The sequence below is a fragment of the Chelonoidis abingdonii genome, chromosome 2, assembly GCF_003597395.2.
Source record: "Chelonoidis abingdonii isolate Lonesome George chromosome 2, CheloAbing_2.0, whole genome shotgun sequence".
In the NCBI taxonomy this organism is placed as follows: domain Eukaryota; kingdom Metazoa; phylum Chordata; order Testudines; family Testudinidae; genus Chelonoidis; species Chelonoidis abingdonii.
The window spans coordinates 69,243,406-69,260,309 of record NC_133770.1 but is presented as its reverse complement, the minus strand read 5'-3'; the positions used below and the strand labels follow the sequence as shown (position 1 = coordinate 69,260,309).

The 16,904-nt window shown below is 45.1% G+C and overlaps 1 protein-coding gene across 3 annotated transcripts in view; it reads left to right on the top strand.

The window, feature by feature from the left end:
- Positions 1 to 16,904, top strand: part of ANKRD28 (ankyrin repeat domain 28) — a 234,173-nt gene that overhangs the window by 187,372 nt on the left and 29,897 nt on the right. For all 3 annotated transcript variants that reach the window (XM_032801146.2, XM_075062432.1, XM_032801145.2), the window contains 6 exons: positions 609 to 635; positions 2,398 to 2,472; positions 10,904 to 11,105; positions 13,166 to 13,253; positions 13,786 to 13,903; positions 14,536 to 14,755. In XM_032801146.2, coding sequence (XP_032657037.1) covers positions 609 to 635; positions 2,398 to 2,472; positions 10,904 to 11,105; positions 13,166 to 13,253; positions 13,786 to 13,903; positions 14,536 to 14,755 — 730 coding nt within the window. The remainder of the gene's footprint in view (positions 1 to 608; positions 636 to 2,397; positions 2,473 to 10,903; positions 11,106 to 13,165; positions 13,254 to 13,785; positions 13,904 to 14,535; positions 14,756 to 16,904) is intronic.

The window sequence follows — 16,904 nt, the reverse complement described above, 5'->3', positions numbered from 1 at the left end:
CAGAGCAGCATGTCCGGCAGCTGTGCCATCCAGCTGGAGCTAGACACACTGTTTCTCTGCTCGGCAGGAGAGTGCTGCTCCGCTGCCCAGAGCACTGCCCACGCAGCGGTGTGGCTGCCAGGGAGAGGCCAGGAGAGGCCTCTCTGTCTGGGAGCTCAAGGGCCAGGCAGGACAGTCCCGTGGGCTATAGTTTGCCCACCTCTGTCCTAGATAGTGGGATAACACTGAATATTTTTCATATAAACTATCATTTTTCTTCTGTTAGCTAATGTATTAAAACCACTGAGTTATATTAACTGATTTAATATGAGCTTGTGTGGATTAAAAACAAGAGCATAATACATTTTAGCTGAGAGAAATTTATGTATTTGAAAGCGAATTTTGAAATATTTTGATCATAATATTGCAGTGACTAATGGCTACATAATAAATTTAAATAACAGCTTCACAGCAGATTTTGATCAGCACTTGACACAAAAGCGTATGATTTGACATTTATTTTATCTCTTGTTTTATCATGTTTAGAGTTAGTACTTATGAAAATTACACTTGCATTTTCAATTTTTTCAAGCCTGTTGAACTAAAACAATTTTTTTTTTAAATTTCAGATTGCAAGTGAAACTCCCCTAGATGTTGTAAGTGTGTACGCTTTATCATCATTAAAGTATTGTATAGCAAAATGGACATTCTGTCTCCGAATACGATTGCTTATTCTAGTATGTCCAGCTGTGTGCTTTCCAGTGAACAGACGTGCATTTTATACTACTACTACTTATTATTATGACTTATTGTATTACCATAGCACCTACGAGCCTTAGTCGTGGACCAAGAACCTGTTGTGCTAGGTGCAGTACAAACAGGACAAAAGACAGTTCCTGCCCCAAGAGGCTTACAATCTCAATACTTGCAATTCAGAAAATATAATATTTGTATTTAAAAATTGCCTAATTACAATTGCTTTTCAAGTACAGTTGAATTTCAGTGGCTGGAACCATTCTTTCTAACAAACTGATAGGTCCCTGTCTGTTAATTGAGTTATGCAGATGTATTGAATGGTTTCCCAAGCATTTTGAATAGTTGGGATTCTGCTGTATTTATAGAATCATAGAACTGGAAGGGACCTCAAGAGGTCATCTAGTCCAGTCCCCTGCACTCAGTGCAAGACTATGTATTTAGACCATCCTTGATAGGTGTTTCTCCAACCTGCTCTTAAAAATTCCCAATGATGGAGATTCCACAACCTCCCTAGGTAATTTATTCCAGTGCTTAACCACTCTGTTTTTCCTAATGTCCAACCTAAACCTCCCTTACTGCAATTTAAGCCCGTTGCTACTTGTCCCATCCTCAGAGGTTAAGAACAATTTTTTTCCCTCCTCCTTTTAACACTCTTTTATGGACTTAAAAACTGTTATGTCCCCTCTCAGTCTTCTCTTCCCCAGACTGAACAAACACAGTTTTTTCAATCTTCCCTCACAGGTCATCTTTTCTAGACCTTCAATCATTTTTGTTGCTGTTCTCTAGACTTTCTCCAATTTGTCCACATGTTTCCTGAAATGTGCCACCCAGAACTGGACACAATACTCCAGTTGAGGCTAATCAGCACAGAGTAGAGCAGAAGAATTACTTCTCATGTCTTGCTTACAACACTCCTGCTAATATATCCCAGAATGATCTTTGCTTTTTCTGCAACAGTGTTACACAGTTGACTCATATTTAGCTTGTGATCCACTATGACCCCCAGATCCCTTTCCACAGTACTTCTTCCTAGGCAGTCATTTCCCATTTTATATTAACTGCAGTCCTGAAAAAGAATCTGCATTAATATACCAAGAAAAGTTTGTATGGGCCACCACAGGAAAACACAGGGATTTTTAAACTCATTTTATAATATTATATGTACCTTGATTCACCTCTTCCTTTTCATGTAAATTTGTGGTTTTCCCCTCCTTCCCTTTGCTGCTGAGGATTACTTCCATCAGGCTTTCCATGTCTATTTTCTTCATTGCTTTTCCTTCTCCTTCTCCTTCCTTATCATATGTTCCACGCCTATCCAGTGTTCCTTACTGAATAAGCTGTTTGCTTGCTTTTATTTAAAAAAGAAAATACCTTATTTGGTAAAAATTTCTTATTTGAATAGTTCAATCTGAAGCCAAATGAAACACCTGCCAGTTGGGCAGGGGAGACGCAGGAAGACTGTTGCCTTTACAGCCCAAAGCCTTTAAAAGATTAAAATAGTCATTTATACAATACTTGGGGGGTGGAGGGAATACCATGTCTGTGGAATTTTGTGTATTTTAATCTGTAAGTGGTGAGGGATAGCAATTTTCATACTGTTGTTGGAGAGTGTATTTAAAAAGCAGTTTTGTTGCCTTTAATCTAAATTTGTATTTCTTCTAGCTAATGGAAACATCAGGTACTGACATGCTGAATGATTCCGACAACAGAGCACCAATTAGTCCATTGCACTTAGCTGTAAGTATTTCATTCACTATCGATTGTTGGTCTACTGAATCATATAGATTATGCACAACAATTTTTTGACTGATACAAGATAGTTCTTCTTCGAGTGATTGCTCATATCCATTCCAGTTAGGTGTGCATGGCGCGCGTGCACGCTCGTCGGAAGATTTTTACCCTAGCAACTCCGGCGGGCCAGCAGGTCGCCCCCTAGAGTGGCGCCGCCATGGTGGCTGATATATACGCCTGCCGGCCCGTCCGCTCCTCAGTTCCTTCTTACCGCCGTGTCGGTCGTTAGAACTGTGGAGCGCGGCATAGCTGTCCTCCACGTCCCTAGCTTCTCCTTGTTCGTTGTTCTACTAGTTATATTTAGTTATATTAGTTTTATAGTTGTTATTTACTTGTTGTATATAGTAAGCGGGCTTGGGCTCTAGCCCTCCCCCGCACCCGGCGCCGGGCTCATGCCCGGTTCGCCGGGGTTCAAACCGTGCTCGGCCTGCAAAAAGCCGATGCCCACTAGCAATCCCCACGACTCCTGCCTAAAGTGCCTTGGGGAATCGCATATTTCCGAGAAGTGCCGCATTTGCAAGGCCTTTAAGCCAAGGACCAAGAAGGAGAGAGACCAGCGCTTAAAGACTCTCCTCATGGAAGCGGCGCTTAACCCTCCATCCTCGGCACCGAGTGCCGACTCCACTCCGCACTGGACCGCGCCGGGCCCGCGAAAATGCCTCGGCACCGACCTTCCCCGGCACCGGGCCCGACAAAGACCTTCGGCGTCCTCCACTCCGGCCAAGCAGACTCGAACGGAGCGCCGGCACCGATTCCTGCCGGCACCGATACCAGGGATTCCGTCGACTCCGGGCCGGGGGTCCGTCGAGTCCGGTCCCTCACAGCTCCCAATAAGATCCGGGGTCGAGCTAATGGTCCCATCAACGCCTGAGACATTCTCCTCGGCTAGGGACCTCATAGCATTAACCAAGTCTGCGCTGCCTCAACACCCCGGTGCCTCCGGTGCGGTTCCTACATCTAAGGGCAAGCCAGTGGCCATGCGAGCGCCGTCTCTGGATTCGCCGAGCCGGCACCGATCCCCATCGCGGTCCCGGCACCGTTCCCAGGTCCCGTGGGAGATCTCGCTCAAGACGCGCTCGCAGTCCCGGCACCGCTCCCCGCGCGGTACCGGTCATACTCGCGGCGCAGGTCCTCATCACGCGGTCCCGATACTCCCGGCCGCTCTCGGCTCGAGCCATCACTACCGGCACCGAGATTCGAGAAGCCGCTCCCACCGTCGGCGTTCCAGATCCAGGTCGACCTCCCGGCACCGAGCTGGTGGCAGGTCCCGGTCTCGATCGCGGCGCGCGTTATGACTCCCGGCACCGATCTCCGGCACCGGGAGTCTCCACCATCAGGAGCGAGGGACCCGTATCAGTCCCGTTCGGCTCCTCCCTGGCCGTCCCACCAGCCCTGTCGGGTCTCCTTCGCAAGCGACAGCGCGTACCTGGACACCGACAGGCCTGCTGCTCTTTTCCATGAACCCCTACCTCAGGAACATGGACCGCAGCAGTGGGGATTTTGGACTCCCTGGGCATACCCAAGCCCAGGGCCCTCAACAGATTCCCCCGCGTTCAACTGCTGTTCTTCCGAACACAGGGCTCCGGAGGCCACATCTTCCCGTCCTCCCCCTTCCCCTACAGAGGAGAGGTTGTCTCAGCCTCAGGACCCTGAGCTCCCCTCCAGAGTCGGACGCAGTGCTCCAGGCAGAGCCTCCTGCAGATCCACTCCTGCCGGTCTCTCCTCATCATCATCCTCCCCGGATGAAGCAGTGGCTGGGAACAACATCCACAGCCCCCTCCGCTTGATCTCAGGGCGCATCAGGACCTCCTCAGGCGCGTGGCGCAAACATGAACTTTGCAGGCTGAGGAGGTCTCAGAAAATTGAGGATCCGGTAGTGAGCATACTGTCGGCCGACGCACCCACTCGAGTCGCCCTTCCTTTCATTCGGACCATTCAGGCCAATGCCACGACCATCTGGCAGTCTCGGCATCCGTTCCCCCTGCTGGCGCTGCCTGCATCGTCATGATGGCCGTCAAGGTTTGGAATCTCGATAGAAGAAGAACGCCTCTGACCAGGGTGAGTCCAAGAATGGCGCGATAAACCACCTTTGAGTGGGATTAGTGTGACTTTGTGACATTGAGCATTAGGACCTTAGGCTCAGCGAACAAGTCGTTTACCAAGTGAGGGCTGCGATTGGTGTCTCTGAGGATCCCGGAATCAACCATCGTCGAGGTATGGAATACATTTGCGACCTGCAGCGGAGGGGGCGACGACTACAGCCCTCAACTGGTAACACCCGCAGGGCCGTGAGAGCCAACGGAAGACCCGAATGATACGTGACGGTTGTTACAACGAACCGACGACCTCCTGTGTTGGTGGAAGATGGCTATATGGAAAGTACGTCTTGCATGTCGAGGGCGCGTACCGTCTCCAGGGATGGGTAATTGGTCCCAATGATACATACGAACTTCACTTACCAGGATCTGTGAGCGCCCGCAGCGAGGATAGGCCTGAGCCTCCCTGGCTTGGGGATAGAATAATAAGTGGAATAAAAACCCCTTCCTGCTCGGCTCTCTGAAACCGCCTTATGCTCTTGACGGGGAAGCGTTTGCTTCTCTGGAAGAGTTGCTCTGAGAGGGTCGCCTGAAGAGACGAGGGAGGGACGGTGAGGCGGTATGAACAAATTGCAGTTGCTATCCATAGTTCCAACGTGGCGTAAACCCATGTCCGAATAGCCGGGACCACGCAGGAGGAAAAACGAAAGAGTTGAAAAGGGAGAGACGATCTTAGAGAACCTGGTTACACGCCCTCGTCGGCGCACCATCAAAACACAAAGTTTCGGGCCGGAGAAGGCTTGGAGGAGCTCTGGCTTTGTCTCCTTGGTTGCCCGACTGTCACGCTGGCCATTTCTATTCGCGATCTGCGCGAAGTCTGCCTCTGCCTGTGTTGGTAAGGCCTGTGTTGTTTGCTGAGGCCGAAGGTCTGCGTTGGGTTACAGCGTATGCATCCCAGTGAACCATAATGACCCTATGCCTTTTAGGCTTGCACCTAGGTCAGGTTTTGTCGAGAACAGGCCCTGGCCCTCAAACGGAGATCCTGGCATGGTATACTGGACTCCGGGGAAGCCAGAGACCATGGACCAGGAAAATGCGGCCGCATGGTAACGCCAAGAGCGCTAGAGTCCTGGCGCCAAATCTGCGCGTCCAAGATGCCTGCAGAAGAGTTCTGGACCCTTCTGCGCTCCTCAAGGATCGCAAGAACTCCTGACGTGCATCCTGCGAAGCAGCTCCTTTGAATGTCTGCTGCCGCCCAGGTGTTGTTCTGCAGCGGCTAAAGGAGAGCTTTGATTGTACACCCGAAGCTGGAGGGCGCCCGCCAGAATAGACGTTTCGGCGGTCAGGTCCAATGCCTCGCTTCCTTAGACTTGGGGCCGGGCTGTCTGACCATGGCGTTCCCTCTCATTTCCAGATGTGGACGACGAGGGAACACAGGGCGATGACATTATAGGTATCGTAGCCCTTCGAGGGCACCAGTACTTGGTTCCACACCGTGGCAGCGGGGAACGGATGCCGGAAGACTCCCAGAATGGTGTGCATTTGCCTGAATGGTTCGCGGATGAACGGAAGGGCGACTCGAGTGGGTGGTGTCCGGCATGAGAGTATCTCTCTCTTCTTGACCTCAATACACACTTGCCTGACTCTCTTGGGCCACATGGCGGCCTGCACGTTTGTCACGGGATACGCTCGGCTCCGCCTGAGACCCCTCCAGTCCTGGCTCATTGCTCAGTACTGTCCGGCCAGGCGTTCTCTGGACACGATTGTCACCATTCCCTAGTACATCTTAGGCTCCCTGCAGTGGTGGCTGGATCAGTCTGTGGTGTGTGCGGGGCTCCCGTTCCATCCGCCCCAGCCCTCGGTGTCCCTGACAACAGATGCCTCAGACCTGGGATGGGGGGCCCACCTCGGTACCCTGCAGACCCAGGGCCAGTGGTCACCTCGCGAGCTAGCCCTCCACATCAACGTACGGGAATTGAGGGCGGTCCGCCTTGCTTGTCAAACGTTCCGTCAACAACTTCAAGGTCGTTGTGTTTCGGTATTCACCGACAACACAACGACCCTGTATTATATAAACAAGCAGGGCGGCACGAGGTCTTCTCTCCTGTGTCAGGAGGTCTTGAGGCTCTGGGACTTCTGCCTAGCCCACTCCATTCACCTCATCGCGTCCTTTCTCCCGGGGGTTCGGAACACCCTGGCGGATCATCTGAGCAGATCCTTCCTTTCCCACGAGTGGTCCCTTCGCCCGGACGTCGCTCTTTCGGAGATGGGGATGTCCCCGGATGGACCTCTTCGCGTCCCGCGGGAACAGGAGATGCCAGATGTTCTGCTCCTTTCAAGGTCTCGAACCGGGCTCAGTGGCAGACGCCTGCCTTATTCCTTGGACGACGCACCTGTTCTACGCATTCCCACCGTTTCCACTCATCCACAAGGTCCTTCTGAAGGTGCGCAGGGACAGGGCCCGCTTGATCATGATAGCTCCAGTGTGGCCCCGACAGCATTGGTTCTCCCTGCTGCTGGACCTGTCTGTGGCCGACCCTGTCCTTCTGCCTCTTCACCTGGACCTGATCACTCAGGACCACGGCAGGCTCTGTCACCCAGACCTTCAGTCACTACACCTCACGGCATGGCTCCTGAGTGGCTGACCTGGTCAGAAATGCGTTGCTCTACCCCAGTGCGACAGGTGCTCCTGGGAAGCAGGAAACCCTCCACTAGAGCGACATATTCGGCCAAATGGAAGCGTTTCACATGCTGGTGTGCGGATCGGAACTTCCTTCCCACCGAAGTCTCCATCTCTAATATCCTTGACTACCTCTGGTCCCTTAAACAACAGGGCCTGGCGGTGTCATCTCTAAGGGTTCACTTGGTGGCCATTTCCACCTTCCACCCAGGAGGGGATGGCCGCTCGGTGTTTTCTCACCCAATGGTGACTAGGTTCCTTAAGGGTCTGGAGCGTCTTTACCCTCAGATTCGCTGCCCCGCCCCCACCTGGGACCTAAACCTGGTTTTGGCTAGACTCATGTCCCCTCCATTCGAACCATTGGCAACTTGCTCCCTTCTCTATCTCTCCTGGAAGACCGCTTTCCTGGTGGCCATCACCTCCGCAAGACGGGTGTCGGAGCTCTGGGCCCTCACGGTGGATCCCCCATATACGGTTTTCCACAGGGACAAAGTACAGCTGAGACCGCACCCTGCCTTCCTCCCTAAGGTGGTCTCGGCCTTTCACGTCAACCAGGAGATCTTCCTAACCTGTCTTCTTCCGGAAACCCCATTCGTCTCGCAGGGAGCAACAAGCTACACTCATTGGACGTCCGTAGGGCCCTCGCCTCGTTCTTTATATAGAGTGAACCAAGCTGTTCCGCAAACACTCCCACTCTTTGTGGCGGTGGCTGAACGTGTTAAGGGGTTGCCCGCTCATCTCAGAGGATTCCTGTGCGGTGACGTCCTGTATCGGGCCTGTTATGATTTGGCCCAGGCCCTCCAGGCCACGTGACTGCGCACTCTACAGGGCTCAAGCCTCATACGGCGGCGTTCCTTGCCCACATGCGCATCCAGGAAATCTGTCGGGCAGCGCCTGGTCTCCGTCCATACCTTCATTCCCTACATGCTGCGTCAGCAGTCCAGAGATGACGCGGCCTTCGGCTCTGCCGTGCTACACGCTGCGACCTCTAACTCCGACCCTACTGCCTAGGTAAGGCTTGGGAATCACCTAACTGGATGGATATGAGCAATCACTCGAAGAAGAAAAGACAGTTACTCACCTTTGTAACTGTTGTTCTTCGAGATGTGTTGCTTATATCCATTCCACACCCGCCCTCCTTCCCCACTGTCGGAGTAGCCGATAAGAAGGAACTGAGGAGTGGACGGGCCGGCAGGGGTATATATCAGGTGCCATGGCGGCGCCACTCTAGGGGGCGACCTGCTGGCCCGCCGGAGTTGCTAGGGTAAAAATCTTCCGACGAGCATGCACGCGCAGCACGCACACCTAACTGGAATGGATATGAGCAACACATCTCGAAGAACAAAAGTTACAAAGGTGAGTAACCGTCTTTTTTTATTCATGCCATAGGTTTGTTTGCAGTCAATAACAATAGTTTACAATTACTAATATACATGCTCTCTTACGTGAGTTGCATAAGATTTTGTGTATCAATTGTAAATGTGCTCTTAAAGAAACACTGTCAACATCAAATCTGTTCAGTATAAAAGAAAAAAGTTAAAACTGGTTTAAAGTACTGTAACTGCTGCTGCGCCCCCCCTGCCATTTTTTTATTATTTAGAGTCACCTTGTCCTATTTTTAAAATCTTTTTCTCTCCCCTGTTGTTCATGAAAGACATTCACAAATTATCAGGGAACTGACTACACAGGGAAAACAGTGAAAGTGATCATATAAAAGTGCAGTGAAATGCAAAGTAAGCAAGCTTGAATAAAGTATTTTTTCTCTAATCATTGTTTTACTTGTTATTCAGATAGGTTAGAATAATCAAAAACTCCCCCTTTTTAAATAAGTGTAAAGCACATATTAAAAATTGATGGTGCACAGGTCTGACACAACACGTGTTTTTGATACATGAGACCAAAAGAAATGATGGGACATCAGTAAGGTGACTGCTAAAATTAGCAATGGGACAAAAAAAAAAGGGGAGGGGGGGGAAACCAGGCCTAAATTACGTGAGGACACTGGATTGTGACAGGGTGCTGAAACCTGACAGGTAGGTCAGCACTCTGATCTCTTAGCCTCAATTAGTTTCCCCAGTGATGGCTAATTGTAATAGGCTATTGAGATGAAGCTTTAAAACTGAGAATTTGTTATAAAATACAGTAATTTAACTTACTTAAGGATATACTGGTGAGAACACAGATATGTTGATGCAGAGAGCCCTCACCTACAATCACTGTACAGCGCAGGCTGAGTTGCTCAGCATCTGTCTGATTTGACTGAGCTCAGAACTTAATCAGGGGAGGTTTTTCGGTTGTATATGTCGCACTATAACTATATCGGTACATAACAGTGAAATATGGATAGTTAGCTAAAGAAAGGTAGTGTTAAGAACACACACAGTGTCAATGATGAGAAGGGTAGTGTTCATGGGCAGCTGGTAGATCTGGATATGGGTACATAGGCAGCTGGTAGATCTGAAAGGAGATATACAAATAAGAAATGTTTGGGAACCTCTGCAATAAAAGTTATTACCTGACCCACCTTGTCTCAGGGAATTTCCTGCCATTCCAGTTTTAGCATTTCTTTGAAGGGAAAAAAGTATTATATAAATATAAAATCTATACATTTTTTTTAAATAAAAAGTTGATTCTGTATTACAATAAACTAACTTTTTTGTCTTTATGTAATCACTTGATCCTGAATCACCCTGATCCTGCCAGGAGCTCCCCATGGGTGCAGGAGTTCATCCACACAGAGCTTCTTGTAGAATTGGGTCCTTATTCTGTCATGTGAAAATGTTCTATGTTTTGTATAAAAGACTAAATGCAGTGGTTATATTTTAATCATCCTTTAATTTTTACACAAGATGATTTACAGGACTGTAGTATATAAAGTCTTGAAAAGATAAGATCTGTAAAAAATATAAGATAAAGAATTGATATGTGTATCTGGTGACCTCATTCCATTTAATACACTGCACTTGAAATGCTTTAACTTCTGGTTTTACTGCGCCATCATATTATTTGTATTTTAGAAAGTTGAACATTTGCCCTATTAAAGGGCCACTGCCAATGACAATTTTAAAAAGAGCAATTTTTGATATATCACTTCATGTTTGTCCTGCCTTTAAAAAAAGAAAAAAAATCATTTTTTAAAAATTTTTCCTATATACCTTCTGCCTTTAAGATCCTATGGGCATCCTGAGTGCAACAACACTGAACATAGTTGTGGCCCATCTGTTTTCCCCTTTCTTTTTAAGTATATGAGCACATCTGCCTCTTCAGTTTCAGCTTTGCTGCTGCTATTACAAATAAATGCCCTCTGCAGAGAGTAACGAAGAGTCTACATATGAGCTCCCAACTGGAGCAATGCTTAAGAGTCATGCACCTGATCGTAAAGCAGTAAAGTTCACCACACCTAAAGAGTTATCAAATAAACGAAGTAAACAAACTGGGAAAATGACGACACATTTTTCTCTAATTTCTTCCAATTACTGGCTAAAAAAAAAAAAGGTACAGATTGTTCAGTTGAAAGTATGTTTTTAACATTGGCTACAAAATGACTGATTTTTACTTAAAACAGCAGATATTCTTCTAAATGCAGTTGTTAAACACTATTTTCATAGTGTCCTTTTCTGATGTAATGAAACGCTACTGCACTGTGTTAATATTCCCTTAGGCCTATCATGGTCACCATCAAGCTCTGGAAGTACTGGTGCAGTCTTTGTTGGACCTTGATGTGAGGAACAATAATGGCAGGACACCATTGGATCTTGCAGCTTTTAAGGGACATGTGGAGTGTGTGGATGTACTTATTAATCAGGGAGCATCAATCTTAGTGAAAGACTATGTTGTAAAGAGAACTCCAATACATGCTGCAGGTATGTTGTGCTGAACACAGATGCATGGGTTTGGGGTTTATATTATTCTGTTCATGTAATAATGCACAGCAGTCTTTTTCTGTGGCATTAACACAGTAGATTACGTCTTAAATTATGTTCTGCACTGGAGGAGGAGGAGGAAGAGCATGAGGTAGTGGGAGTGCCTTAGCTTAGTGAGAGAGAGAGAAAGTGCCTTAGATGTCTTCCTTGGGTTCTGGAGGAACGTAGTTCCTCTGCCCACCTCTGATTTAATGGATGGCAAACTACAGCCTGTGGGCCAGATCCAACCCGCCAGCCATTTTAATCCAGCGCTCCAGCCTGGGAACAGGGTCAGGGGCATCTCCATGTGGCTCCTGGGAGCAGCAGCATGTCCTCCTTCCAGCTCTTATGCATAGAAGCAACCTGGGGGCTCCATGTAGAAGCCGGAGAAGGGACATGCCGCTGCTTCCAAAAGCCACTTGAGATAAGTGCCCCCCAGAGCCTGCATCCCCAGCTGGAGCCCTCACCTCCCTCCTCACTCACCCTGCATGCCTCAACCCCCTGCCCCGGCCCTGATCCCACTCCTGCCCTCCAAACCCTTCGGTCCCAGCCCAGAGTACCCTCCTGCACCCCAAACCCCTCATCCTCAGCCCCACCACGGAGCCTGCACCCCCAGCCAGAGCCCTCACCCCCTCCCGCACCTCAAACCCCAATTTTGTGAGCATTCATGGCCCGCCATACAATTTCTATTCCCAGATGTGGCCCTTGGGCCAAAAAGTTTGCCCACTCCTGCATTAAATGGATCAGTGTGCATTTCCCTCCATGCCAAACAGCTGTGCTGTCCAGGATGTTTGTGGGTGAATGACATGGTCATGGCTCTGCCATTTGTAGGACATTGTAGTGTTGAAATATATTGTGTAACTTACCTGTCATAATTTGTGGATGGCTCTGCTTTTAATCGGTGTCTTGGAGAGCTCTGGCAGTTTTGTGAGAACAGAAGTTTGATGGTTTTTACTCAGTGCCTCAAGGATTAAGTGACTGAACTTTTACTGTGTTTTTGAAAAAATTAATGTTGATGGTTTTTAATCCGTTCTCTCCCTCTCTCACTTCTCCCTGTGGTTTCCCCCAAAAGATGTCTTTTTAAGGGATACGTATTCATTCCTTTCTTGTCTTTTTGCAAGTGAACTTTACTTTTTTTTTTTTTAAGTTGGCAATGGCATAGTAGTAAATGTCATTTAAAATGTCAACGTAAAAAGAGCAGTCCATAAACAATATTAGATCGCCATAAGAGAGAGACACTTTTTTTTCTCCTTGAACACTAGTTTTTTCTTCTATTTGTTTTTTCCCTCCTTTCATCTTCCATTAGCACCATTCTCAGATTTGCCGGACAGATCGTTGCTGAGCAACCTGAGGTATATCCTACTTCCAGGGGCTCCGTGCAGTAGCCCAGGAAGCAAACTTTATCTCTCAAGAACTCATTTTAAATACAGTTTCCTTAACTTTCCTCCTCTTGGCTTAGTCCTCCTACTAATTGTGTAGCTATTCTCCAGCTCCTCTCTTCAGTGTGATCTCTCTTCCTATCCCTTGCAAATACACACACAATATATTAGCATTTAAATCTGTGTGTGGTAGGTTAGACAAGGACTCACTTGTTTTAAATAAATAATTGTGTTAATGAGTATGTATAAAGAATGAAAGTGAGGCACTATTTCTTGTTAAACTAACATAGGCATGAATTGTTCCGATAGTTATGGTTAATATTCTCATCCTTATTTACATTCAAAAGAAGATGGTCATTAACAATGGCACTTATCTTGAAACCATCATTTTCTGTTCAGTTGTAATATAGGTCTATGGATTTTGAATATTTAATTATGTTAAAAACATGTTTGAGTATTGGATATAAGGTCAAAGATTTCCTGTTTTCAAATTAAGTTATAAATGCTGACCCCATTATGGTCAATGAGTGCTTGTATTAATGGTTCTAGTAGAAGCTGACATCTTCAGTTTAATACCATTTATATTTTCATACCCAAGGATGATAAACATGATATGCTGATTGTTTTTGTAACATTTTACAGCTACAAATGGTCATTCAGAATGCTTGCGATTGTTGATAGGCAATGCAGAACCACAGAATGCAGTGGACATTCAAGATGGAAATGGACAGTAAGTTTAAGAAGTCCATATTCTGATTTTTTTTTTTTTACAAGATATTGCATCCTATAATTTACATTATAGCTTCTGGACGCCATAGCTCCAAAAAAAAGTCATTCCTTTCCATTGGTGATTTTTATTTTATTTTTTTTACATGGAGGGACAATATCCTAACTAGGATTAATGTAGTTTGTGTCTCTGAGTACCACAGATGTAAATTTCACACAATTTTGATCCTTATTCCACAGGTAACAAATTAAGATTACTCTGTTCACTAAACAGTGAGAAAATACTTTTAGTGATATAATTAGCTTTTTTGTATTACACTCTTAGAAATAGGTTTTACCTTCTTATGTCTAAAAATATCAGTACTGCTTTTTTGATTAGTTTACAAAGTTCTATTCACTATTGGATCGGTTGTTGAAGAGCTTTCTCTAGGAGAACAAAAGTTGTTTCTGGAGTTTTAAGTATTTAGCTGACCACTAGACTATTAAAGTGTAACCTGCCTGGAAACTTTTTCTTATTCTTTTCTCTCACTGTTCAGGACTCCTCTGATGCTGTCTGTTCTCAATGGGCACACAGACTGCGTTTATTCATTGCTTAACAAAGGAGCAAACGTAGATGCCAAAGATAAATGGGGAAGAACTGCATTACATAGAGGGGTAAGAAAATATTTCCCTTTTGCCATTTTCCAAAAAAGTGTGCATCAATTTTAAATACAAATTGAGAATGTCTGCAGTTTGCATCATTGCTGAATTGGATTCTTTTTTTAATTCCACTAATATTAGTGTTCTACTGTGCTTGGTTGGTCTTCACTTTTACTGCATTTGACTGATTAGATTTTTGCCCCTTTGCACTTTAACTTCAGTGTTCTTTGTACCTTCTGATTCACTTCAAGTTGCAGAAGCACATTAGCTAGAAAATTCCAAGGCATCATTTTTGTTGGGGGTGGGGGAGAGTATTGGAGAGAGGAAGAAAATAACTCCTTTTTTTTGTATTTTCTATGGACAATATGCCAAATGTTTCTTTAAAGTCCATGCCAGATACTACAATTAAGGAGGCCCTGGGGATTACTATCTCTTTAGGCCATCGCAAAAGAAAAACGTACCCTATCACTAAGCTAATAATTATTGAATTTTTCTTCGCAATGCCCACTTACTGAAGTAAAAATGACAGGGCTTATTTTATAGTAGCCTGCTCTCAATATTATATGTCAAAGCAGTAACAGGTTGGTTTTTTTTTTTCTTCAGCGGTACATGTGTGCGCACCTGCATATTGTATCTTTCTTTTCCAGGCAGTTACTGGGCATGAGGAGTGTGTGGAAGCATTGCTTCAGCATGGTGCTAAGTCCTTGCTACGAGACTGCCGAGGGCGAACACCTATACACTTATCAGCTGCATGTGGACATATTGGTGTTCTAGGAGCTCTCTTGCAGTCAGCAACATCTGTGGATTCAGTACCGGCCATAGCAGACAATCATGGATATACATCACTGCACTGGGCCTGTTATAATGGTAAGTACAATGGTAAAGTCGTCTTAAATTCAAAGCCTTCGGGGCAGGAATCTGTATGTGGGTGTAGATCCTAGCTCAGTGGAACCCCAGTATTGATAACAGCTTCTAAGCAATACCATAATATAAATATTAATAAAAAGTGTGAAACAGATGAAGTACTATTCATAAAGCAAACTAAAGACACTGGAGTCTTGTTGTTGTTAATTCTAAAAAGTGAATAAGGTTTCTGAACAGATTTATTGCATTTATTTTCCCATTCATTCCAAAGCAGTGTACTTAGCACTTTCTTGCAAAAGAGATGGACTTTATCTCTCTAGTGCTCCATACATTTTCTGTATTGCATAATCAGAAGTAATAAGGCAGAACTCTTACAAAGCTAGCAGATATAAGGTAACTGAGGAGCAAACAGATCAAGGGGAAAAGTTCAGAAACAAAATAGTGAATTAATCCACTTTGACATTTCAATATATTTTGCAACACCAGACTTCAGGAGTTCTTTTATTAGTGATCACAACTTTCTGTTTAAAACTCATTAACTGCTATTTATTTATTATAGAGGCACTGGTCACAACTCCATATTTAAGGTTGAGTTCCATTTTGTACTTAAAGTAGGGATTTGTATGATCATAGTGCCTCCTAGAGTCCTCAGTCAGTACTGGGCCCCAGTGAGTGAGGCATTATACAATCATACAGAATCACAGAACCTGCACCAAAAAGGTCACAATCTAATTAAGATAAGACAAGACACAAGTAACAAACAAGCAGAAGGAACAGACAGGAGGAGGATGAAGGAAATTTATACCAACTTGTGGGTGCATTTGCCGTGTAGCTATGTACATATTCCTGCTGCAAGTGAAATAGATGGGAGCTTCTGTTGTTTTTAGTAGAGGACTTGTCTAAACAAAGACTTAATTTTTGCAGCAAGATGGAGTGTAAATGTACCCTACACTAGACTGCTGCACACTCAGTACCATGTGGACATTGCTTCCATGCACTAAAAGTTCCCTAGTGTGCTTTAAATCACCCCTCTTTGAAACAGGAGTATATTAAAATGCACTAGGAATTTATAATGTGCGGCAGCAGGGCAGTGCAGGATAGATTTACATCCTAACTTCCTGCGAACTAAATATTCATATAGCAAGTCCAGAGAAACAGAATTAGCATGACTCAGTATTTTCAGAACTATCTTTGAATTGTACTCCTAGATAAGTAGATTCTGCCTTTCTCTTTGTTTGCCCATCATTTCCTGTTGTTATTGTACCTTGTCAGGTGAAGATTCTGAATGATCAGTTAGCTCACCGTGGGGTATGGTTTTGTAATAGTTGCACATTTTTTCATTTTTTGTCTGACACAAAGCAGGTTCTACTCCAATATACTCTTATCTGAGTGTTTAATAAACAGTTTAGTACTGAACCGTGTATGCAAACATTTGTGTAGCTGTCTATCTTCCTACTTGATACTCTGATTTAAAAAGTGCAAGAAACAGGACAGAAAAACAAATAAGGGGGGGAAAAAAAAACCTACCTTGCTGAAGATCCCTGTCACTTATCCCCTTCCCAGACTCACACTGAGTTTTGAGATTGTTTTGGAAGTAATATATAAACTGTTAGTGATTGGACATTTAAAAACACTTTTGTGGGTGTAGTGTGATGTTTGTTTATTTATTTATGTGTGTGTGTGTGTGTTATGTGGGGGGAAAAATTAAATTAGAACCAATTTACAAGGTAGGCTTTAGAATCTTTCTAGCTGTTAAGCAGACACAGGGCATGTATAATCATAGTCATAATCATAATCAACCTATTCTTCATATTATTTTGGGGGAAAAGTATCTGTCATCCACAAAAACTCAAATTATTACATACCCAGTTTTCAGATATGCAAAATAGGTAACTCTGGACACAAATACATGATTTGTATGTATATCAAAAAAAATTTGACCTAAGTATATCTCTTAATATTTACATCACTCCTATCCATTCATCCATCCATCCACAGCAGAACCTCAGAGTAACGAACGCCTCAGGTATGGAGGTTATTTATAACTCTGAACAAAACATTTTGGTTGTTCTTTACAAAGTTTACAACTGAACATTGACTTAATACAGCTTTGAAATTGTACTATGCAGAAGAAAATGCTGCTTTTAACTAT